The 25,544-nt window shown below is 39.8% G+C and overlaps 1 protein-coding gene across 1 annotated transcript; it reads left to right on the forward strand.

The window, feature by feature from the left end:
- The first annotated feature begins 488 nt into the window (after window positions 1–488).
- On the forward strand, window positions 489–24,143 carry EBF2 (EBF transcription factor 2). The gene is made up of 10 exons (XM_010723091.3): window positions 489–611; window positions 1,672–1,789; window positions 3,555–3,685; window positions 4,231–4,357; window positions 11,264–11,352; window positions 12,172–12,237; window positions 12,325–12,502; window positions 13,808–13,993; window positions 14,697–14,864; window positions 23,597–24,143. Exons 1-10 carry the CDS (start codon window positions 489–491, stop codon window positions 23,626–23,628), a joined length of 1,218 nt encoding a protein of 405 aa, XP_010721393.1. The 3' UTR covers window positions 23,629–24,143.
- Window positions 24,144–25,544: the final 1,401 nt, after the last annotated feature.

The following is a 25,544-nucleotide window of genomic DNA, read 5'->3' on the forward strand; positions in this document are numbered from 1 at the left end:
AGAGGTAAATAGAAATGGAGCCATTCATGGAGAGAGGTCTTCAGCTGGGATAGAGGATGCTCGACACTCAGCTTCTAAACGCAGGACTATTTTCTTGCTATTACTCTTGAAATAGGACTCATTTTTTTGTGCAACATTGACACCCAAGTGGGTTTTCAAACAGGGAGTGTGCATACTTGCAGTCTGCAGATACTATAAGAAATCCCATACCGAGGGCACATGGGTGTGCATTTATCACATACGCACCTTGTGTATGTGAGGTCAGGTATGTATATATTATATAATGTAACTGTATATATATGATATACTTCTGATTTACATTTGGTTGCAATTTAAACACTTGTCGTAAATATTTCAGACACTGGAATAATTCAGGCCTATTCCCCTGTTGCCACAGTGCGCTCTGTGCTGGCCAGTGAGAGATTAAAATTTATTTCCATTGTTTAACGGAAAATAATGAAGTGCATCTGAGTGGGTTCAGCTATGTCATGCGGGAAGCGTTCACCCTGGATAGGAGTCTCACTCCACCCAAATGTGCAATGATGAAATCCGTTGGCACACGGAAAGCAACACATTTTGTGACAAGAATGCTTGGGAAATATAAGAGCACGGTATGACAAGAGCCTTTTGGAATGAATTAAACTTGTCTCGAGAAAGAAAGTATTCTTTAAACTCGCAGAATCCTGCCGGAGGGCAAGGTTTCTCATGGTGTATGATGAGTATTGCTTCATCAGCAATTAGAGCCTGTTCTCTTACCTGGGCCACGCCAGCTGTGTCTGTGAAAATTCTTGAACGCGTCCAGGGTCAAATCCTCAATGGCTGCGAGTTTCTATTGCTGCGTGGGGCTGTGCTGATTGACACCAACTAATGGCCATAACCCCAAGGTTTCAACAAGATGCATCTTTTTTCAGTTGTTAAAATGCAGGATTGTTTTTTTTTATTTATTTTTTTTCTTTAAAGTTTGTGGTTTAAAGACGTTGTGTTTGAAAGGGAGAGTGAAGCAGGATTCATTTACATATTCAATTACTCTAAGAATTCCTATGCCTTCAGAGCCCAGCAGCGAAGCCACGGAGGCCAAGGCTTTCAAATCTGGTGCTTGACTCTGTGTGCTCAGGCTCAGGTGTTTTCTGAGAGGCACTCAGTCTGTACATGTAAAAACCAGCCATCGTATTAGGTACTTTTTTCACGTCGCAGGAGTTTCTCTTTTGCTCGGTCAATGGAGACCTTTATTTCTGAAGCAGATGCAGATGCATTTGCATGTGTGTGCAGTACAGCAGATGGCTCTGAATCTGCATGTATGTATCAGAGGGCAAATTGCTGCGGTGCTCTGCAGCCTGTCCTCCTGGTTGCTGTATACAGACCTCTTTGCCATCAGCTATGCTACAGTGCATCATAGGAAACGAAATTTAGGGCCATCTGCAGTAGCTGGTTCATTATACATGAAGGACTTTATATGGCCCTTAGGATGCTGTGTTAAATGGAATTAATGCACAGAGTAAAGGCTGAGAATATTTTCTCCCATTCTTGCTAGGGAGTAAACCCTGCAGGACATGATTTCATTTTACAAACAGAATAAGATTTTAACTAAACTGAATAATTAATACATTATAAGCTGAATATCCAACTAAGCTGTTTACCTGCCTCCTTTTTCTTCCCTTTGAAAATATCTAGGTTGTGCTATCCACAACAGTGAATGTTGATGGGCACGTGCTGGCAGTGTCTGACAACATGTTTGTTCACAACAACTCCAAGCATGGACGGAGAGCAAGGAGACTCGACCCCTCTGAAGGTAGGATGCTGTATGAAGAGTGGTACACAAATGAGTGCAAAAGCATGTTACCCATTCTTCAATTTCTGTTTATTTTCAGGAGGAAAGGAGAGCTAAGAGGGAACTACAGAACCTCAGGGGGCTTAGAGAAGTAAAAGGCAGGAACAGTCTACTGCATGCAAAATATCGTCCTCTTCACATATAAGATGCTGGCTTCCCTCCTCCCCCTCCCAGTTCATTTACTAGTTTGTCCTGAAGAGATGAAAAACGCAAAAACACTGAGTATTATCTAAAATTTGGACTTCTTTTTCAGCTGGGATTGATTTGATTTCAGGCAAATTAGGCAACATGACATCTTAGTTAAACAGCACTGTTATAGCACAAGATGTGTATGAAAAAGTGTCACTGGTTCCCTTAAACAAACTATGTGCAAAGCATAACAATGCACAGAAGGAAACTGACACTAATTGATTTTAGTTTGTTTGGCTAGCCAAGGCTCACGGCCGTCTACAGGATGGTTTTGGACTATATTAATTACAAATACTTGTGTCTGTTACGTTTCAGAGTGGTTGGCCCCTCCTCTCCCTCTTCTCGTGCATTCATTACCAATGTGTTCTGCCCTCTCATGCAGACAGTACTCCAAATTACTAGCAAATGCTCTATGTGTCTACTTTTCCCTCCCCTGCAGCTAGTGAAAGTGAGAAGAGCTAGTGATGTTAGCAGAAAAGACAAGCAGGGATATTATTTCATTATAATGTTTTGCTGCCCCACTCCTTAAATGTGCCCTATATCAACCTATAAGAAGAATTAATGAACTGGAAGAAAATGATTGAATCAGTAAAGAATTCGGAGTGGTGTTAATTCTCCCCCAGCGGGCAGTGAAATGGTAGAAGGAAAATCCCAGGATTCCTAGCCTAGGAAGCCATCCAGTTTTTCCTTGACTGATTGGATGTGATTGACTGGCTGTTCAAAGGAGTCTCATGTTTTTGGAGCCCTGCCAAAGTTCCCCTCCACCTCTGACCCTGTCAACATTGGGAATGGAGTGATGGATTGACTTTGGTTATGGCCTGGAAACCATATTGGGTTCCTGATGGGATGTATAGTCCAGAGGCCTTGAACATATGGAAGAGAGAAGGAAAAAAATCTATTCCACAAAACCAAGAAAATTGTTAGAAATTGTCTCCTGATAAGAATTGGAGGAAACATTTGATATTTCCGTATCTCTCTTACCCATTGATAAACCTAATAAATCTTAATCTACGTCTCTTTGCACAGAGTTTAGCTTTTGTATGATCATATGCTAATGAGTGTGGGTGTTTTTTGTTGTTTTTGTTTTTTTTTAAAAAACAACCTCTGCATGATCATTTAAGCATTTCATTTTTACACCCACTACAGTTGGCCTATTAGGGCTTTAATGACACAGTGTTAAGTGCTGGTAATGAATAGGCAAGTAATTAACACTAGCAAGGCAGAAAACATGCATTTATTTGTATTTATTTATTTATTTACTCCCTTCTTTGGCTTTCTGAAATGGAAAAGCAGCCTTCACGGGTGACTGGCTGGAGGGACTTGTCCTGGGCCTCTGTCAGCACTGGGGAATTCATGGCAGTGTGAATCTGCAGCAGTGCAGAAAGTCCCAGGAGCAGACAGGTGAAGCTACAGTTTGCCCCAGTATGACTTAGGACTGCTTAACGTGCATAGAGGTCACTTGCACTTCTGCAAGGGTTTACACCCAGCATGTTAAATCCCTTATCTGACGCTCTGCTCTTCTTTTGGTTTTGTTCAGCCACACCTTGCATCAAAGCAATCAGCCCAAGCGAAGGGTGGACAACGGGAGGAGCAATGGTGATCATTATTGGAGACAACTTCTTTGATGGGCTTCAAGTAGTATTTGGAACCATGCTTGTGTGGAGTGAGGTAGGTAGAAGCACCTCCCAAGCTGAAGGAGCACTGCTGTTCTTTGGAAAGTAGAGAGGGAGCACATTATTTCCCATTCCAGTAATGCTACAAAAATGGTGGTGTGTAAGATGGGCCGTGTAAAACTCCAGGAAGGTGATTCATAGAAATCTACTCTGGGGAACTACTTGCTCTGTGATACTATTGAGGCCAACTGCTCAGTAATATCCAGGGTAGGACTGAGTAACTCTCGGGGTCTGGAGACAGGTAAAGGTATAGAAGGAAAGAAAGAGGGAGTGAACATAGGAACAGTTTATAAACTGTTCTGGGTCCAGAAATAATGGGTATAAGTAACACTATTTTTCCTTGATGACGATTTATCCTAAAATGCGCTTTCCTTTCCTGGAGGTAAGAAACTACACGAGATGTATCAGTTGCCTGATCTGTAGCATCTGCTACACAGCATTAAGCAATGCACTTACTCATAAAGCACATTTGGAGGTTGCAGGTAAGCAGGGGGAATAACACAGCCGTGTAATTGTGTCTCTCCTTTTGTTGTTTCCCAGCTTATCACGCCTCATGCCATTCGAGTTCAGACGCCTCCACGTCACATTCCCGGAGTGGTTGAAGTGACATTATCATACAAATCCAAACAGTTTTGCAAAGGCGCCCCAGGCAGGTTTATTTACACAGGTAGGTGCTTGTGATTTGCACTGGAGGAGCTCGAGCTCTGAGCCTCTTTGTTTTGGTAAGCACTGACAACTCTGTGCTTTCCTTGTTTGTTTGTTTGTTCTGCCTCTTGCTGTTTGAGGGCCACTCTGCCACTTGTGACATTTGGATAGGGTAGCTTCATTGCTGTGCAGAGGTGTTAAGCAACTGTTACTACAGTTAACAGTTTTTCTAGAATAGAGAATAGAGCTCATGCTGTTGTGTTTTGGGTCTGCCCGTACATATATTGGATGTACAGTGACACAACAGCATTGCTCTGTGTATCAGAAGATGTTTTATTTATAGCAGTATTTATTTTACATTTCTTCCTCTCTGAGGGTAACCTTTCATTCTCAATGTAATCCCAGAGGACAAGGAGTGTCTTCTATTGAGAGAAGCCAATGAACTGAGTAGGAAATAAGTACAATTGTTTGTTTTTTTTAATTCTTAAATGGATTATCAACTTGTTTAGTGCCATACATTCACCTCAGAGAGTGTTAATTATTTAGTTATTATTACAGATAGAAAATGTCAAGTTTTCCTATACTTTTTTTTGCTTGTTTAGGCCTGGGTTGTGCAGTTCTTCAACACAAAGTGAGGGCCATTCTCTGAGTGCTGTTGATACCAGTGCTGAAAGAGCTTTAGGAACAGAGTGATGCAGAGACGTGTAAAATAGAAATGTGCATCTGTCTATGAAAATACAATATTCTTACTGTGAAGCTGTCTTGATTGCAAGACTTACCTGTACCAGCTAGGGGACTGGAGTCAGACTGTAGTGCAGTTCTTTGACATATTAATTAGTGTGCTTCCATTAAAAGGGCCATGAAGACGTATGTAGGAGCTGGCGGAAGAGAGGAAAGTTAAATCTACTATCCTTGTGTTACTGCTGTTGCTGGCATAGGGATATCTGTTAGCATTCTCTGAGGAGTGAGTGGGTGCTCACTGCCATATGTTACAAAACATCACTTCATGAAAGATGCCGAGTGAGGGTAGAATAGACAACATTTCAATCTGTCTGTATGGGAACCTGCAGCTCTCCCACCATGGCAGGCAAAATGATAAACACAGCTATTAGGTAGAGGCTCACCTGTGTAATCAATTCCCCCAGGTCGTTGCTGCTAATAGCAATAAAAACAACTTCTTAGCTATGAAAATAACATGGTGGCTTTTTATTTATTTTTTTCTTTCCACAATTGTGAGATCAGAAAACTGCTGTGAACAAACACCAGTCCTTAACCCCAGGCAAGCTGTGCTCATGCAGTCAAGGTCCTTCCACTTGTGAGTCCTTTTAGGACCCTCCCAAAACTTTTGAACCATCAATTTCTGCCAGAAAGGTGGAGGCATCAAAGATGCACAGCTCTAGCATGCTTTATAGAAATGGGAATTCATAGGAGAGATCTGAATCAGTCCTCTACTGAAGGAAAGGCTGCAGAGCTCCAATTATATTGTAGGACAGGAGAGAAGCTACCAACCCCAGGAAACCAGGTTATCTAAATGGCAGAGAACATGTATGTGTCCATAGCACTCTGGCAAATATACTGAGTAGCACCACAGAAGTGCAGGTCTTTGCTGGGAAGAATAGAGCAGACAAAATATATTAAGTATTGAACAGGAAAGTTCAATATATTTTCTATTATTGAGGAGGTAGCCCAGTGCATCACAATGAAAATCTATTTTCTTGTGAGAATTGAAGCTTATTATTTTTGTGTTACTCTTAGTACTTTATATTGCGATGTAGCTGTCATACAGCTTCTATCTGACAAACCATCAGAGAATGGGGCAGCTTGGAGATACAAATGAGACCACTTCTCCCTTGAACTGTGGTTGTCTCTATAAACAGGAATTTCTCCTCTAAATATATCCCCTTTACATCCAACCTGCGCTTGGCAAAAGCTGAAGAAATGTGGAGACATTAATATCTAGCCCAGGAGACTGAGGAGTGTGAAATTCTGCAAAGTGAAAGCATGGGAAGATGTACTTCTGTCAGAATTAATAACAGCAGCACCAACGAGCAGCTCCACTACCAGCAGGGTCATGTCATATTAAGTCCTTAATAATTATTAAGTGCTGAGATAACCTCAGATGGAAAGTACGAAGGGTCAAGTCATTTAAAACTACTGAGCAGCTGGCTATAGGCACATCACAGGTATAGCAAGGATAATTATTCATAGAAAACCAGACCTTGAAAGGTTCATCAGGGCCCCACTGCGTCAGACACGTGCTTCCATTCTATACATGAGGAACTGCCACGGGAAGAAGAAGGATTAACCACTGCCTGTGGTTGTGCAGGAAGGCTGAAGATAGACAGGGGAACAGATCTCCCAGGTCCTAGGCAGATCCTTTTGTCACCAGGCTACCAATACTTTCCTACAATGTGGAAGCAGAAAAGCAGTGATCTTAGTATTGTGAAGCGTGTTTCTGTTTGTGACCTCAATATTTAGTATACCATCAAATATTAATGTTTGACCTGATTATACTTGGTCTTTTTTTTTTTTAGTAACAATACAGGTTATTGGAAGAAGAAAATGGTAAAGTGTTAAAAAGATGAGTATAAAAATTAGATATAAATTTCAAGGGTAAATCTAAATGCCACAGCAGAGCTGTTATGGGAGCTCATATGCATCCTGTAATGTGTATTTATAATGGGCTCCTTGCAAAGTGTGCTGTGCTAGCATTGCTGTAGTTATGGTTCTGTCAGCATTTCCACTCTTAAGTGCTATCATTCAGGGTGCTGCATCTCACCCATCAAATTCCTCTCATCACCAAAATGTTATGTGTGGACTTTTCCCTACAGATGCCAGATGGAAAACCCTTCTAAGAGTGAAGCCAGTAGGATTCTGTGGGTGTCTAACAGTGTCCTGGAGTATGGCAAAAATCTAGTGGAATGGCTTGTTACTAGCAATGGCAGTTGCTGAACCAACTTACATCAGTAGTTAGTATAATAAGGGTGATAAGTCTGTTTTTAAATCACTATAATTAAATATTTATCCTCCATATAAACCTTAAACCGGTGTGAATACAGGTTACACATACACCTTCATGTTCTGTATTACTTCTCTATCATCAGTTGTTCCTAGAACAGGGCATTTGTTCCCTGCTGCTAATCCAGCAGTAGCCTCATATTCTGCTTTAATACTGCAGAAATTCACATTCTCTGCTCCTTTAAGTAGTGCCATTATAGCTCCATTGACTTTAATAACGCTTACCTCAGTTTACGCCAGCTGCAGATATGTCTCGTAGGCTTTCATATCTTAAGTTTGATCACAGCTCTGCATTCACTTTGTCGTACAGTTTCTAACCTGGAAATGTGTATTTCAGGGAGATTTTGAACATAATTCTCCTTGCTGAGCAAAAATCCTTCCGGAGTTAACTTGTCAGAGCAATGCAATATAAACTAATCTGTAGGATATGTTGGTCTCCCAGGCTGTGGTGTTTCACTTTCTGTGCCAGGTACCAAGGATAGGAGGTACTGTTTTGCTAAAGCTTGTAAGTAGATTTGAGAAGGTCTTGTTATCTGCTTGTGGAAAGCAAGGCTTACAAGGATACAATGAGTTCTAGAAATTGGAAAAGTGAGTTCAGTTGGCCCAAACACAGCTGATGTGATCTGTAAGCATTTGCACAGAGCATCTACTGTGCTCCTTCAGCCTATTGAAGACATTGCTGTGTTGGGAGGGTGATGTTTGAGAAAGCTGTTACTGAAACAGCAAATATAGCACAGGTGTGTACTTCTGGTAGCATCCTTCCAATTCTAGATCTCTAGGTCCTAATAGTCTGAGTAGACTGACCAGATGCACATACTTCCCAATGCACAGGATTGCTGTTGACTGTAAGCAAAGATCTTCTGTAGTCAGCAATGTGAAAATAAATATTTTATTCTGTAGGGTGAATACTAAGCATCTCTTCACTGTAGGTTTGAGTGATGGTAGTCCTCAGAGCAAAGCTGGAATCCAAGACTTTAAGACCACGGGTGCTTTGTTTTCTGTACGTTAAGCTCTTGAAGGTTAGGTGTCATGCTCTAAATATTAAATATGCTCCCTAGGTCAGCTTTCTATGCTCCAGATACGTCTAGAAGTATGTATACCTTGTTTCCTCTCATTTATGCTTTGCAAACAGTGGGCTTGTTGGCATTTGCTCTGTGTCATAGAGTAAGGCAAAGGCGAGCTGCAGAACTTTGCCAAGGGCTTTGACTGAGGCCCTTTTTTGACTGGCAGAGAGGGAGAACACGGATCTCCCAGGACATCACTGTGATATCAGAGCGAGCTGTCACTCATGGTAAATTGTGCAGATCTTCAAAACATCCTCCTCCTTCAGCAGTCTTATGTGCTTTGATGTGTGGTGAAATAATTAATACTTTAAATGTCAGCACTGTTATCATTGGGTATCTGAGTTAGTCCCCATTGAGATGAATGGGACTGAGCTGTTGTTTCAGGTTGTGCAAATGCAGACAGGTGTCGTGGCATCAGTTGTGTTCAAGTGTAAGAGATTTTTTTCATATTCCAGTGAGTCATAGTAACTGGAGGCTTGTATTTAAAATGGAACTGTGGTTTATATAGGATAAGTAATGATAGAAAAGAGGCAGCATTATGCCATACTCTGTTTGGGTCTTGTCATAAATTGCCAGGCAGGCTGTGGGGCATTCAGGCCTCTCCCTGCTGCTGACTGTGACAATTCTGTAACATAATTCTAACAATTATGTCAGAGTGCAGTTTATAAACTAACCAACAATATAGTTTATTTTCTAGATGAGTGCTCTTTTTTGCTCGTACCGTCTTATGTCATGAACAATTTTTTAAGTTACTTTCTGGGAAATTCAAGAGATCCTTAGTGCCTGAAACATTGGATCTGTGGGTGGTCAAAGGGATTTTGCTATGCCTCAGTCAGTTTTCTGAGGGGTTTCATTTTGGATACCTATCTCTTTGTGGTCTCAAAATCCAGAAACCAAAAAGCATTTGGATATAATTTTGACATATGGTCTATGTAACACATAGATAAATCACTGCTGATCCAATAGTTCTTTTCTCCGTGGAAGTGGTATTGTGGTGAAGCTGTTTAAACTTGCTGGTGGAGTCTACATCTCACCTCTCCTGTTGCAGCTTCAGTTGAAAAGGTACCATCTATTTCCAAAAATGTCATATGTTGTTCCTTTGCAGGATTTCATGACAGAGATAGTTTTGTTTCATTAATGAGTAAAATAAGCAGTAATCTTTTTTACTACAGATCATACAGAAAGCCTTTTGTGCCAAGAGGCATAATATCTGCATTAACTATAAATGGTTGAGTTCTTCTTAGACAGTTCAACATTGTTGAGAATTTATTTGTTGCTATTTATTTGTCTGAATAGAATTTAAAAAAATCCATGTCAGTATTTTGGAAAAATGTTTGTTGAATAACAGCCTATTTCTTTTTCCTGAATTAGAATGCTGTATATTTCCGTTAGCTAATTTTAGTTAACTATATATAGATATATTTTATAATTCTTGTATATTTTACATTGCTTTTGCTTATATCTAAAAAAATGCAACATAACTCATTAGGCTTGTAATCAAGAAGAGAAATGGCACACAATGATGTATAGGCTCGTGAGAGAATTGGCCTATAATTCTCAGGATTATTGGCAAAAAAACCCCAACAAAAACAACCCACCCCCTCAAAAAAACCTCTTCCCAAATGGGATGTAGATTCTGTGGCAGTTGAAATGTGTATTATTAAACTCCTTAAGCAAACCAGAATGTCTCCCAGTGGAGAGCAAAGACATTCTAAGTATAGCCAAGACTAAATTCTCAGGTCTGGGTTTTCTCTTCACAATTCCCACTTGATTATCTCCTGTAATATTTAAACTTCATGCCATGCCATAATTATTTAATAAAAAGTAAATATAAAGTGTATCTCGGTGGGGAATATGACCTTTTACCTTCATGTTGTTATACCAAAGATAGACACAGATAAACAGAGAATTTGGATCGGTATAATCGTCTGTCTCACTTGATAGTTTAATTCTCCCGGTGTTTGAAATGGTTATCCTGAAAGATGCTGAGAATATTTCAGAGGATTCAGTAAATGCCATCTGCATTTCTTGGAATCAGGTATTTTTTCAGCTGTGCTGATGTCACCAGTTCTTAAAAAAAATAAAGTTGTGGAAGAAGGAAAAATTGTACAAAATGGAGAAAGAAGCACTGAATGAGGATATTGCTACAGGAGTTACTTATTAAATGGCTCATGGTATTCTAAGCAAGATTCTTTGCATAAGATTGCATGAATGTGTTGTTTACATTACAATGCACATTCTGAAGTATAAAGAAATTCTAAGCATATATATATTTATTACTAATCACTAATAATCCTAACTATTAGAGGCGAATCCTACCAGCGTGCAAAATTCTAAAGAGCTGATGTTGGTTTCTATATTAATTTTAAACAGATTTTAATTTTGAATAATCAGAAACTACATGACTACTGTCAAAGTAGATATTATCAGCATGTCTGAAGTTTTATGAAATTATCAATGATACCATCAGGGCTCCACCAGCTTGTACTAAGGATATCTTGGTTTGTCCATTAGAGATTAACATTGTTACAGTGAAGTGGTTATGTATGCATAATAGCCACATACAGTTAAAGAATTTAATGTGCCTAATGAATAGCTGCACCCTAGTTTGTGACAGCAGAGTGTATGCAGGGTGGGTGACGAGTTTATTAGATGACCAAATATGGTACTCTTGATTTCTGACTGTATAATCAATACCGTATGTGATTTTTTTTTATTTTTATTTTTTTGGCCGTAACTTGTGGCAGTGGAGAAGCTGTGAAACTCATCTTTCTTTGCAAGACTTTAAGTCTGTCTTGCCTGAAATACATAATCATGTAATACATTGTTTTTTGTTTTCCTTTCAGCTTTAAATGAACCTACTATAGATTACGGTTTCCAAAGACTGCAAAAGGTCATCCCAAGACATCCTGGGGACCCTGAAAGATTAGCTAAGGTAAAAACATTTTTAAGCGTTCCAACCAAGCCCAGTAAGTATTTTCTTTCACTTTTAAATAACTCATAAAGATGGAAAATTGTACCTTAACTAACGATTATATCTAAACATAAGTAAAAGTTCACTAATTGATTGTAGATCCAAACAACAATTTGATCATGTTGACTCTATAGCTACCAGTAAGTTTTACCTATTAGAGCTCAAGCACTGTCTGTGAACTTCTTTTACTGCTAAAATGTGCATTGACTGCAGATATCTTCTCAATTCATATTCATATTCTGTTTGTCTTCATCCACGCTGGCAGATCTCTGAACCTAAATATGATAAGCAAAAAGGTATTGTTGCAGAGGTTTAATCTGAAGGGAATCTTTCATTAAAAATCACTTGAAAGTCAGCTTTCTGCAGCCACAACTGCAGCATGCATGTGTTGAAATTGCTGTATCTGTAATCTTACAGCGTGTTGATGCAGTGCCTAGTGCTACAAGAGCGGCATTAATGACTTTACTCCTCTATTTCAGTTCAGTAGAAGACTAACTATTATTATCTATCTCTGCGTGATGATAAGCGATCGGGTTCTGCGTTCTTGTCTGATGTGTCTATGCAAAAAGATGTACTGAAATCCAGCAGGAAGCCGAGTCGCTGTTGGGAATAGGGGATGGCCGAACGGCTTCAGGACGCTGGAGAGCTCCGGGCCCGGCACGCCGCGCAGCCACCGCCCGCTGCCGTCCAGCGCCCGCACCGCACCGCACCGCTTCCCTTGCACGGGGCTCCTTTCCTTTCCAACTGTTTTATGTATTTCTCTATCTGGTCCTTCCCTAGGAAATGCTGTTGAAACGAGCTGCTGACCTAGTTGAAGCACTGTACGGAACGCCGCATAACAACCAGGTCAGAGTAACTACTCTGGGCAGGGTAGTGGGATACCTTGAGATTTTCTCCCAGCACTTTGCTGAAGTTGTGCCCTTCATTCTGCAGGACATCATTCTGAAACGAGCTGCAGACATCGCAGAAGCTCTCTACAGCGTACCGCGGAATCCCGCGCAGATCCCTGCGCTGTCCAGCTCCCCGGCGCACAGCAGTATGATGGGTATTAACTCCTACGGCAGCCAGCTGGGGGTCAGCATCTCAGAGTCAACACAGGGAAACAACCAAGGTGAGCAGTGCAAGCGGTACAGTGTTAATTCACACAGTGAGAAATTGAATTTCAATTATTTCAATAGCAGTGCCTCAACTTGAGTCTCCTTCGATGGAGATACTAAAGACCCATCTGGATGTCTACCTCTGTGACCTGTTGTAGGGAACCTGCTTTAGCAAGGGGGTTGGACTCGATCACTTGAGCCTTGCAACTCTGATTCTTTACCTGCCACATTAAGAACAGGAAGATTGCTTTAAACTGTTGGCATCAGAAGTGGATGTGTGGTTCTGTTTTGGATAATATGCCAAGTTTTGGTTACCAGACTAGCTATGGCTAAAGCAATTCTTGAGTACTGTTTGAAATCAGCTTAATGCTAAATTCTCTCTCTGCTCCACTCAATGTATTTTTTAGATAGATCTCTGTTCTTATAAAAGACAAGAATAACAACTGGAAATAACTCATAGTTCAAGAGGCATATATATACACACACACACACACACATACATATTTATATATATATATATGTATATAAATATAAAGGTTTCTTAATGTTAATTTTACCAGTTTGCATAGGTTGTACATACTACACTTACTTACAGTATTGATTTTTAGGTGACTTATTAATAGCACTACTAGCATCATGGGAATATGTAAACTTTGGGCAGTTTCTGAAACTTGAATAACTAATTTCTCAATAATTAATTTATCTAACATACAAATCTGTAATATCTGACTGCACAGGTAGCTGTGTTGTTTAACACTATATGATATGGTTTTACTGCCTTACAGTTAACATTAAATATATCACACTTAAAAGTTATAATATAGATATTTTTACTAGATTTTTTTTTTTTTAAATAAGATCTTACTGATCCTGAGTTAGAGCTTCAAAATAACAATGGGCAGAAATAATTTGATTTGGTATCTAAACGGTAACCAATGTTAAGAGTACTGGATCACACCCTTCTAATGAAGTCTTTTCAGTGGAAAAATCCTTTTGCGGATGTAATAATAGCCTGGTACTTCAATGATGATAGTTGTAGTATTCTTCAAATCTCTTTCTGGAGGAAAAGAAGGCTAAGAAAAATACCACAAATTTTTTGCAACCAAACATGAAAGACACCAAATGGCTTTTATTTACTCACTTTGTTCTTTCCCCCTCACAGTTTAATTACACTTACTTGACTGTTTTATTTAAGCTGGATTTAAATAAATAATTTAACCACGAGGCAGGGATGGTTTTTTTTTATTATTATTTATTTATACGGGAGAAAGTTTTAAGCTAAATTCCTTGGCATTCCATGAAATATGTTTTATTTGTAGGTTACATTCGTAATACAAGCAGCATCTCACCCCGCGGTTACTCATCCAGTTCCACACCTCAACAGTCCAATTACAGCACTTCCAGCAATAGCATGAACGGCTACAGCAACGTCCCCATGTCAAACCTGGGTGTTCCAGGCTCCCCCGGTTTCATTAACGGCTCTCCAACAGGATCCCCTTATGGAAGTAAGTGCTTTGCTTCTTTTAGCTTTGTGCCTGGTCCCGTTTAATTTCATTTACTGCATCAAATAATAGAGCAATATCTTTCAAAAAAAGTTTTTGAGATTCAGTGAAAATTCTGTAAGAGGCTTAGAATTTGTGTTCTAGTATACCTAGAAACATTCCCCTCTTTCAAGAATAACAGAGGAATATTGAACCCTACCTGTGAATTGAATATCCTTAGTAAAAGGCATTCTGAAATGAGTTCTGTGTCCAGGAAGAAGTGCATGAACTACATTAGCAATAACTAAGAGCTGAACTTTGGATTAATTTCGTGTGAAATTATTTTTACTTTGATAAAGTAAGTATTATTGCACTTCCAGTTACGAGAGTGACCACAGGCAAGTCACTCTTCCTTCCATGACTTGATTTCCTTCTGTAGGATTTCATTAAGGAAAGGACCAAGTCTGCAGCATATTGTTATTCTTCTTTCTAACTAATACTTAAAGGAGACTTGGGGATTCAGTTGAAAACACAAGAAATATTGGTTAATTCTTCTTACAGTTTAGGCTGATTAGACATATTTTCTTTGACCTAGCTGTTCAACATAACTACCTACCTTTTTACTTTAGACTTAACTCAGCCAAGCCAATGGGACAGACATATAAAGCATCACCAAACAGGTCTTATTGTATCTCTGATGAGGAATAACCTTTTTCTTCTCTTGCAGTAATGTCTTCAAGTCCAACAGTTGGCTCCTCCAGCACTTCTTCCATCCTTCCGTTCTCCTCTTCCGTCTTTCCTGCTGTCAAACAGAAGAGTGCCTTTGCTCCCGTCATCAGACCCCAAGGGTCTCCTTCTCCTGCCTGCTCCAGTGGCAATGGAAATGGGTTTAGAGGTAAGAAATGTACAATTCATATTCAGCTGGCATATACAAAGCACACTGTGTTAGCCTATAGCCAATACAATAATCACCTGAAAGGCCATTACACCGTTAGAGGACTCTATAGTGAAAGTCTGACCCAACTCAGCTGGATTAAAGCATTGCTCCATGTTTTGTCTTTTTCATGTTAAAGCAATGAGGGACAGATACTCATTTATACCAAGAAGGATTTCACCCATGCTTCTTTTAAATACCAGCTCTTTTGTGAGCAATGGCTTCTCCTTAAGCTGCAGGGACTTGTAAAACAAATGTCTGCCCTGCAGAGTTAATAGACAGCTCTGCACACAATGGCCAATGTCTTGAAACCTGCTGCAAGGTTTAGGCTCATGCAGGGAATTAAGCCCTATAGTACATTTACAGCCTTTTTAAAGGTGATCTGCAAAACAAATGTGAGTATTAAGATAAGAATGGAAACCTGTATTAAATTCTTTGCTTTAACAGGCTGTGGGAGGGGGGGGGGAGGTTGTGCAGCACATAAATACACTCCAAGTCTCCATAAAAGAAAGCTTTTATAGGGCCTTAGAAGTCATCTGGCTCCTTCAGACTTCACTAGAGATATCATAGAAAAAAAACAAATCTGGGAACTCAGCCATGCCAAGAGCCAGTGGTAATTCTAAAAATGAGTCCTACAAACCGCACCTGTTGATTTGGGTGCATTATAAATCCTTAGCTAGGCCACAGGGACCTACATAAGCTGTGATTATTTTATATAATAAGGAAATTTTAGGTGTGTTGAACAAAAATAATTACATTTTTAAAAGCTAGCATGCAGAATTCTGCTATATATGTGAAACAGCTTCTTCCCATGCTGCAATTACCTGAAACTTTGTGCCTCTTTAAGATCATCTCCTCCCCATTAATGAAACACATTGCCCCATCCATGTAAATGCACAGGCACCATGTTGACAAGGAACACAATTTCTTTCCCACTCTGTTTAAAGGAGAAGGGCAGGAGTATTTGAAGCAATTTTTGTGTACAGATTTGTACATAAAGAAAGCTTTGTTGACCCAACAGCTGGGGCTATTTATCTAAGCTGTTTACAGGCAAATTTATCTTTGTGTCAGGTATGATCATGGACTCTGAAGAGTTATCATCACTACCTGGTCTGCAGTTACCTTTGTTTTTTTTTGAGTTCTATCAGCTAATAGTGGAACATATTGATTTCACTGTATATATAAAAGCAAACAAAACCCATGGTGAGATTTTAGCCGTTTTGGGGAACTGTTCCAAGGCCACGTGATTGTAAACAGGTTTGAACATCGAACTAGGAAGGCCTGTCAAGCTCAGGAGTAGTTTGCTTCTTTAGCTTGAAGCAGTTGGACATAATCTAAAGAGAAATCACTCAAGGGCAGCTGTGTGTTCAGAGTAGATTTAAATTGGATTTAAATTTAAACTTGTGTACCCACCAGGCTAGAAGGGCTAATTTTAAGAAATTACCAAAGGTAGTGCTAACTGCAGGTCAGATCAGGGAAAAATCATTTTCAAGACACTTCCTGGGAGAAAGGAAAAGATCAGGTAATAAAAACCACACCGACTATTTATGAACTTTAGTTAATACTGTCCCTCAATTTACTGTGTCTGTCCCATCTGCTTAAGATGCTGCTTAGCAAGAGTTTTTTATTTTTCTTTAACCCCTTTTGTAAACAAGTGAAGTAACAGAGTTCATTTTGTGCTATTAATGCCATTTAGTGTTTACGACGTCTTTTATTCAATCTATTAATTGGAAATAAGAGATTCTAGTAATGGAACTTCAATATAACATAAAATCTTACAACTAAAAACCCAGCACTCACATCTTTGCATTTTTCACTGATAGAAGTCCACTGTAGCTCCTTCACTGTGGGAAATCTTATACTTCAGCACTGCACTACATAATAACAGTAATAAAGCCACAAGTGACTTCAGCAGATACAGGACCTGCACAGTGAGACTTGTCAGTCAGGCTGCGACAGCAAACCACAGCTCTGACTCGCAGCAAAGACAGCAGTTGATTCACAGACCACTCTGCCCCCGGTTCATTATGTCAGGTTTTCGTAGCTATTTAACTATTTCAGCCAGAGATGGAAAGGTTTTTTTTCCAACTGAACTGCTTAAATTGATGCTGAGGAGCACATAATTTGGAAAGGATCCAGCTACGCACAGCCTGATATCCAAATTAATGTTCCCACAGTGTTGACAGACAGATGTGGCCAGAAAGTCAACAGGAGGGTCCCAAATAGGCTTCCTGAATGGACTTACTGTGCTGCAGTAATGGGACACTGTTAATCTCCATTGCTATGCCATTGCCCTGTAATATATAAGCTAAGAACAGGCACACTGTTAATATATATTTTTTATTTTATTTTTAACACGGGCATCAGCAAAAGCACAGAACAAGCTGTAAGTATATTCAGGCTCCAACTGAAAGCACATCACGCAGTTGTTTTGACATCACCTCCCAGTTTCCCTACCCATAATACAGCAAAAACATCCTTCCAGCTGGGATTTTTTTAAGCTCTATTGTAACATCTGCAGTGTTGTACTTTGCCTACATCTATTGTCGAAAGGCAAAAAGTTTCCTAGGGATACAACCTCCATCCTACTTATCACATCCTGTTGCAGTGATAGTATCAAAAATACTACCTGGCCCCCAGGGCATGTCACTCTGCTTACAAGCAGCAACAGAAATCTTGAATGCAGCTTCTGTGTACGTTAACTACAGCAGTGTTTAAGCCTGGATAAAAACTAGTCTAAACAGGAGAAGCCTTAGGAGCTTAATCCTCAGATTAGCACTCTCATTATTCCTGGCCATTTAGAGATGCAAAGATGTATTTTTGAGGGACAATCTTGTGCTGGAAATAATAGGACAGCTTGAGGAAAATACATTGTGAATCAAAACTATGAGGTAAGCATGAGATGTGCCTATCTACTGGCTTTCAGCTTTGGGCTGCACAATTCAGCCAAGACCTGTGGAATGCCCTCTGATAACCCCATCCTGTGCCATGTGTTCTTGCTTACCCCTTCCACCTACCATCTGCTATACATTCTTACACTGTTATAGGACATGATAGGTAGAGAACAAGCAGCAATCCATACTGGATGCCACTCAGTTCTATATGTTACCCAAATTGAGAGCAGGTGATCCTGATCAGAACAATTGTATTCTCCATTCATGTCAGATGTCAAGGGAGTTTAAAAAAGGCATTGGGAAGATATAATGTGACGTGATGCAACACGGCATGATTAGTACACAAATGCCTAATCAACTCATTTCAGATGGAGGACAGCTGATGGGGAAAAGTAAGCAAATTGGAAACTGCTGGAACAGCATGGACCGCTGACTGCCTAGATTACCTTTGGCCAGCTCAGCACATCTCAACATAAAAATGCAAGCTCAGTTACAAGGAATAGCAGGCAAGCCCCAGAAGGTCAGGTGTTCCATTAACCATCAGGATCCTAGCCAACCCAAAAAGTATTGAAGTCTGATACCCATAGGAACAGTCCCAATTTAGCAAAAGGGACATCTGTGCTATTTCCCAAGGAAATAAAGGTATTTGAGTTGAAGACCGTAATTATTCATATCTTGTCTTGACAAAGTCAGAGGTGCTAACACGAGGGATTCTTGCATTGAACATTTGCACAAACGGGTAATGAGAGAAAAGTTGCTCAGAAGTTTGTAGAGGGTGGGATTCAGATGGAACGACTGGCTCACATTTACAGAGCACTGTTCCTGACTGCTACCAGTGCAGTGCCTGACCTGCCTGCTGGAATCTTAGCTCCAGTCAGCACTTACAACACAGCTCTTCAAACCAACTCTTAGCAGCCATAACCGGGTGAAAATAAAAGTGGGCATTTCCTTGCTAGGAACCTTCAGTGATATGCTGCTGAATCAGAGTGATTCCAGAGCCTAGACAGTGCTTTAAGTACCTTTCAGACCTAAATGATATATTCATGATGTCAACATATAAGAAACCTATATATATGTCATTTAATTAAATTTGATATATAAGGATAAAGTACATTTTTCTCTGCAGCTTATTAGCAGAGACGTATGGGGCACAAACTGTTTCAAAATAAAGTAAGTCGTAAAAGATATTTCAAATTTCTTGTTAGAAGTCAGCTGAACACAAATCCTATTATTTACTTATCCTTCATTTGATGGGATGTTAATTATAGTAGCTCATTATATGTCACAACTTACTCAAGCTAGACAAGAGCTCCATTTTTAATGGGAGAACATAAAAATCTGCCTTTTACTTATAGAAGGATGGATTCGAGACTCTTATGAGTCACCAAAGAAAGAGATATAATATTGACCTCTACTTTACAGGTAGGAAAACTAGCACTTCCCAGCCCATCTGGAACCATAACTGCAGAGGGGTTTATTACATTCCTGTGCTCTTTAACAATTAAACTAATGCATATCACTTTGCAAACAGATTTTGATTTCTAACACTGTTCCTAACTGTGTTGAACTAAATCAGTGTTCAGGCAGCCTTTTGCACATCTACAACTTAGTACAGCACTGAGATCTTTAACCACAACAGTAGAACTCCGTGGGTGAGACCAAGTTAACTTCTGTGTCACCTACCTGGCAAAGGCTTTGTCTACATTTTTAGAAACATTTTATGGTTTTAAAATATGACTTAACCTGCTTATCATCTAAAAGAGACAAAACCATGACTTCATTGATAATATTTTACCTGCTTGTGGTTAGCACATCACAAATGGGAGAATGAAAATCTTCCATCCAGGTACAGGCAAATTTTTGCCCCCAGAATGACATCAATTTCCTATGGAGGAAAATATAAAAATAAATTATTCAGGAAAAACAAGTATTTAGTGACTTTTTAGTGTCTTTGTTGGAACTATCCTCACGGGTCCTTCACAAAAACTGCAGTTTAGTTTGCTTATATTCTAGAATGAAGGACAATGGTGCCCTTCATCCAAACTACTGATGTTTAAATGAGTCAGCTATGATTTCTGGAGGAAAACACTCCTTTTTGCTATCCTTCCCAGCTGATTGCTCATTTGTAAAACAGTGCATTGTTTTACAAATAGCTCCCCAGTCTTAATATTAAAAGTGAAACTATGCATTTTCTAGTGGTAGCCATGATGGGAAGCAAAGATAGCAATAGGGTAAAGCTTGCACCTACCAGCTGCATCTGGTACCAACAGCTTGGTGGCCTTTGCAATTACAAACCTACCTCTCTGTGTGCAGGACACCTCATGCATAGAGGTATTTCTGATGTTGCAGGATAGCAGCCTTCATTTAAGATGCTCAAAATTGCACCACCATAACTTTGTTCACCTCTGTGAAGAGCCGTAGAAATGTAAGATTGCAGTTCACTGAAAACAGTGGCAAAAGAGGAAAACAAAGAGTCATACAACCAAAGGACAGAGCAAGACACAGTGGCTGAAAACGCTCGACACCCTTCTTTAGAAAGTGGAGTTTGTAAAACAGGTCATAATTTAGCCACCAAAGCACCTGTGCTATCTAAAGAATGCATAAGCAGTGCAGAGCCCATCCCCAGTTCTTACCAAATGGTTGTGTAAACTGCAGAGTTCTTTCCACTGCAGAGCAAGATGGCATTTTCAGGAGCCACTCGTGTACACTAGGCTTATGATCATTATTAATTACACCCATTAAAGGTGCCTATCACCATAGCATCTGGGTACTATCCATGTTTGATTATTTATTTATAAAAAAATTCTCCAACCTTGTGACAATTTTAATCAAGTGTTTCAGTTGATAATTGCAAGCTGTCAAGGTTAATACAATAAGGCTCATCTCTAATTCTTTTTCCATTTCCCTCCAAGAAAAAAAAAAACCCACCCTCTGGGATAATGACTGTGGTTTCTATATTCCCAACTCATCAGGGAGTGTCCTGCATTGAACCACCTTTATTGAAAAGTTACATCGATTCAATATATAGTAATACAGGCAAAAATAATTACAGCTTTGCTAGCAGTGTAAGACCTTAATCCAAACCTCACAAACATTCAATAAAAAGCGATACAGGCTGGGAATAGGCTTTTGACAGTGCAGCCCCAAAGGGGAGTGGAGGTGGGGTGGAAATGGACAGAAAAGGGTAGGCAGAAAGAGAGAACCACAGAGCAAAGGCATTTATGTGAGCTGGGGAAGAACAGGTGAGAATCCCAGCCAACAGTTCTCAACCTACTTGTTTTTTGTTGCAGAAAGAGGTGAAGCTGCAACTTTCAGATGAAACACCAGGGCAGCAATAAAGCTCGTTGCCTGTCCTTATTATCTTACAGTTCCACCTCGATTTCTCCACGGGCAGATTCCATCCTAACAGCTTCCAAGGGCTATCTCACCACTCCAGAGCATTTACAGCCTGCAATGACAAACCAAACTTTTTGAGGGGGGCAAAAGGAGAGGATAGAAAGACTTCCTCAGGGGAAAAGGTGGCAAAAGAGGGATCAGAGCCCCAGAAGTAATAACACAGTGGGTTGCAGATGGCAGTTTTGTTGTTGCTGGCAGCAGTCTGAGTCCAGGACTGCTAGATCTAAACGTCACCTCTTTAATTACGCCGTGAAAATGTGCTCTTCCCTCACTGTAAGGGGCTTTACAAAATGCTGCCTCTGCAAGCATTCCTAAAATATTGTTGAAGACTCCTGGAAGAAACTCAGACTTGATCCTTGTTTTGATCTGCTGGAAATTTAACTTGATTAAAAGAACGACAATAACGTTGATAAGAGTATCAGAAGTGGCTCTTATGCCAGTGTGATCTCTCCCCCTTAGGAACAGAGTTTAAACTACACTGACAGCAGACTCTGCATGTCTCAAATTAAGCCATGTTAGCTGTAACAGGGACTGCTGCTTCTCTGCAGAGTCATCCAAACAGCCGCGTGCAGAGCGGAGAGGAGACTGGACGTATGGACCGACCAGGCACAGTCTGTGCAAGCGCTGCTTTCTTTGCTTCAGGCAAAAGACCCAGCCAGGATACTTCAGACAAACAACTTAAATTCTTTGAGCTAACTTGGATGATTTTGCCCGAAGCAGATTAGGAAGTGCTCGCACAGATTGCTTCACTGGGAAACCTGTGGATGGCGGTGAGCAGCCGAGGGAGTGCGTACCTCTTCCACCAGCTCTGCAGAATCCAGACAAGGGCGTCAACCCAAGGCTTAAATCCAGTTTTCTAGAGGGGAGAAAGGCAGGTCAGTGGTTAACTCTTCAGTGTCCCAGCCCTCCAGGAAATTAAGGTCATTTTTCAGTTTGAGGGAGTGAGGAAGTGGAGAGGAGCAGCCCCTCATCTGACCAGAAAACCTCTCTTCTTCAGATGCACTCTCTTCCCCCTTGACCTTCAGTAGGCATGCAAATGTTTACCTTCCTCATTTAGGGTTATATCAATTGCCTGTTTGAAAAAAATCTCCATTTGAAAAACACCAACAAATTTGTACGCCATTAAGAACAGCAGATATTTGCGTCAAGATTGTTCAGTTTCACTTTCTTTTTCAGCTGTCAAGATTGGCAGGAAATTTTAGCCCTAGTCACTTGGAAAATATGAAAATATTTGTTTTCCTATTGTATTAAATCACAGACCATGTCCACAGTTGTTTAAAATCAACAGAGCTCCAATAAAAGAGTCATGTTAGCTGAGGATCTTGCCCTGAGCATTTTTTTTTAAACACTGTGAACATAAGGGTGAAATTAATTCTCGGAGGACAGGGCTTTAAACACATGAATAATCCCACAAATTTCAATGAACGTAAATCTTCACAGGATTAGGACCTTGCACTACACTGAGGCCCCTTTGAAAATATGACTCACTCATTTGTTATATAAATACATATAAACTTAACTTACCCCTCAAAACCTTTGGGAACAGCACCAGTTCCAGGCAGCTTCAAATGTTGCTGTTGTCAGTTATGAAGAATATAACTGCAATTAAAGGCAGTGAGAGTGACTAATAAATAATTTACATAAGCCCGGTGTTCTGGGAATGTGCCAGGTAAGACTACAGTGATTCAGACATATGGGGTAAACCAAGCGAGAAAGAGAGGCTGGTCCATTATTTCCACTGAAACTAAATTAGTAAACCTCAGCTCTGGTCATTCTCCAATGAATCAGCACTCACAGTTCCATGGCGAGGTCCCATAAGTGGTTCCTGGGTAAATTCCCATTTGCTTTCACATTATCCTTCCTCACTCACACCATAACCTTTTCCTGCAAGCAAATTAGCAGGTTGAATGAGAAACAAGGACCCCGCTTGGTCCTGACAGTTCAAGAATGATTTTGAGTGCTCAACTTGAGAAAGCATGAGAAATCTGCTAGGAACTGTCCCAAAAAATTCAGTGTCCATTTCCAAGAAGTCTTAGGACACGTGCACCAAAAAATTATTAGGCATTTCTGAAAGTTCACATACTAAGGCTTCAGTTAATCCATTCTCTCCTTTATTGACTTAAAAGCCACTATGGGCCTGGCCTTGTGGAACCTACAGTGAAGTTGCACATTGTCCAATTTCTGTGGCTGCTGTCAGGCTTGCTCTGTTGGCTCTTCTCACTAAAGCACAAATCAAGCATAAAAACGTTCAGAGACATTGAAGGTCTTTTAATATCATCATTTAACCTGCAAATAGATGCACTGCTGCAATGTGTGACTGCACACAGAAGGGTGAAGGGCTCAAATAAACTTTGTTCCATAAAAATATGCCAGCATTTCATCTTTGTCAATTTTCTTTTTCAGCCATGACTGGTCTTGTCGTTCCCCCGATGTAAGGAAGAGGCAGCTTTGCTCCTCTCCCTCTTCCCTTTTTTCCTCTTTTTTTTCATTTTTCTTTTACAGCACAAAACTACTTATTGTGATGGACCACTAAAAAGAAAAAAAAAATAGCACTACAAGCTCTTTTTGGGGGGAAAGCCAGGCCCAGGAAATAAAAGGAACATTTTTTATGGATTGGACGAGATAGAAGGCTGCATCTTTTACCTGTTTGATATTTCTGACACAACCACGTCAACTCCTAGAACACTGCGAACGAGAATCAGCCAAGAGCCAGAGGACAAACAACAGTTGGCAGAATGGGATCAGAAATGCAAAGTCTTTCTTGAAAGACGCGAAACCTTCCTAAGATTTGTAAAATATTAAAAGGAAAAAGAAATTGGCAAAAATGATTCAAGCTTGATATTTTGGATACAATTTGTTTTACTTTGTAGGGGAAAAAAGTTGAAGTTTCTATTTTATATGGAGCCTTTCAGATATCAATTTAGTTTATGCAGAAAAAAAAAAAAAAAAATCAACAAAACAGGGTACCAGCATGAAAGAATTTCTAGGACAAACTGACACGAGTGATGGAACTTTGGTGTATGTGTGTATTTGCTTATAGTTTAACCTCTTTAAAAATGTAAGATGTTTTACAATTATTTAAATAAATAAACTTGTAACTTATTGTATGTAGAGGTAGAAATTAAACCTTTTTTGGATTTTTTCCTCCAGTTGTACAATGAAGAAAAATGATGCAAAAATGTAGTGACAAGTTCAAGATATATTATTACTGCTGCGGTCGCTCCTCACTTCTTCCCTCTTAGTGAATTCATGTGCAAGGATATCATAGGATTCTTTCTAATCAATTAACAAAATCGTCAGAAACTGATATACACGTGATGATATACAGAACACAGATTCATGTATAAATTTTCATCCTCCTCATCTTCCCCCCCCCCTTCCTGTATTTTGTTTCAATTAAGATATTCAGGTACTAAGATGAACTGGTAAGTTTCAAAGACCCTATTGGCAGATGAGTGGCACACGTAGGGATTTGAACCATTTGGAGTTTTCATGAGGTACTGAGTTTAGTTTATACACTCAGTGTATGAACTGGGGAGAGAAAGAGTTCTCTCAAACATTGTTCTTCTGTGCAGTTGGAACACCTTTCATTCAGTTATACTTCATGTTAAGGGCGCATTTATAAAGGGAAAATATGTTTTTGAATAACTTATGCACTTTTATCTTGAGTCATTACAAGCGGTAAGTATTTTCCTTTTATATACTAAAGTTTGTAGAAGTATTCAGTGTGATTTTTTTCTGCATTTTGGCCTAAAACTGACATTTAGTTCTCCTTTGCTTATCCCTTCCTGAAGTTGGAAGATGAGAATGCAAGGAAAGCAATCACAACTTATCTGATAAAGCAGAGACCACTAAAAAGAAATTGATTTTGTTGGAAAGCTATTTTTTGAGGAAAATAAAAGTCAGCTACACTATTTACTCCCTACTAAAACACCATTCAAGCTGCATGAATAGTTGTTCCTATGATAGCATCTTTCTGTTGATAAATAAATCCTTATTATATGGTCCCTAGAATTACTTGTCCAATGCCCAGTATTTTTACCAATATGTTAAATAGTATTTTTGTGATTCAACAATTTATGGTAGAAGATGTTCTCCATCTTGAGTCCATCCTGAACTGGATGGCTGGGACAGCAATGGCTGAGGCCATTTGGAGCAAATTTGGATTAGTAATAGATTAGAAGGTCTCTGTGGTTCAAAGCCAGCTGCAACGATTAGTGACTAAGGCTCACTGTTGTGTGGTATAACTCTTATAGGCTCCCACCTTACAGACAGGGTTTTGGCATAGGACTGCATTCTGCAAACGTGTAAAATCATTCCTGTAAACAGCCTGGTGGAGGGAAGCTGACTT

Source organism: Meleagris gallopavo, chromosome 24, assembly GCF_000146605.3.
Source record: "Meleagris gallopavo isolate NT-WF06-2002-E0010 breed Aviagen turkey brand Nicholas breeding stock chromosome 24, Turkey_5.1, whole genome shotgun sequence".
NCBI lineage: Eukaryota > Metazoa > Chordata > Aves > Galliformes > Phasianidae > Meleagris > Meleagris gallopavo.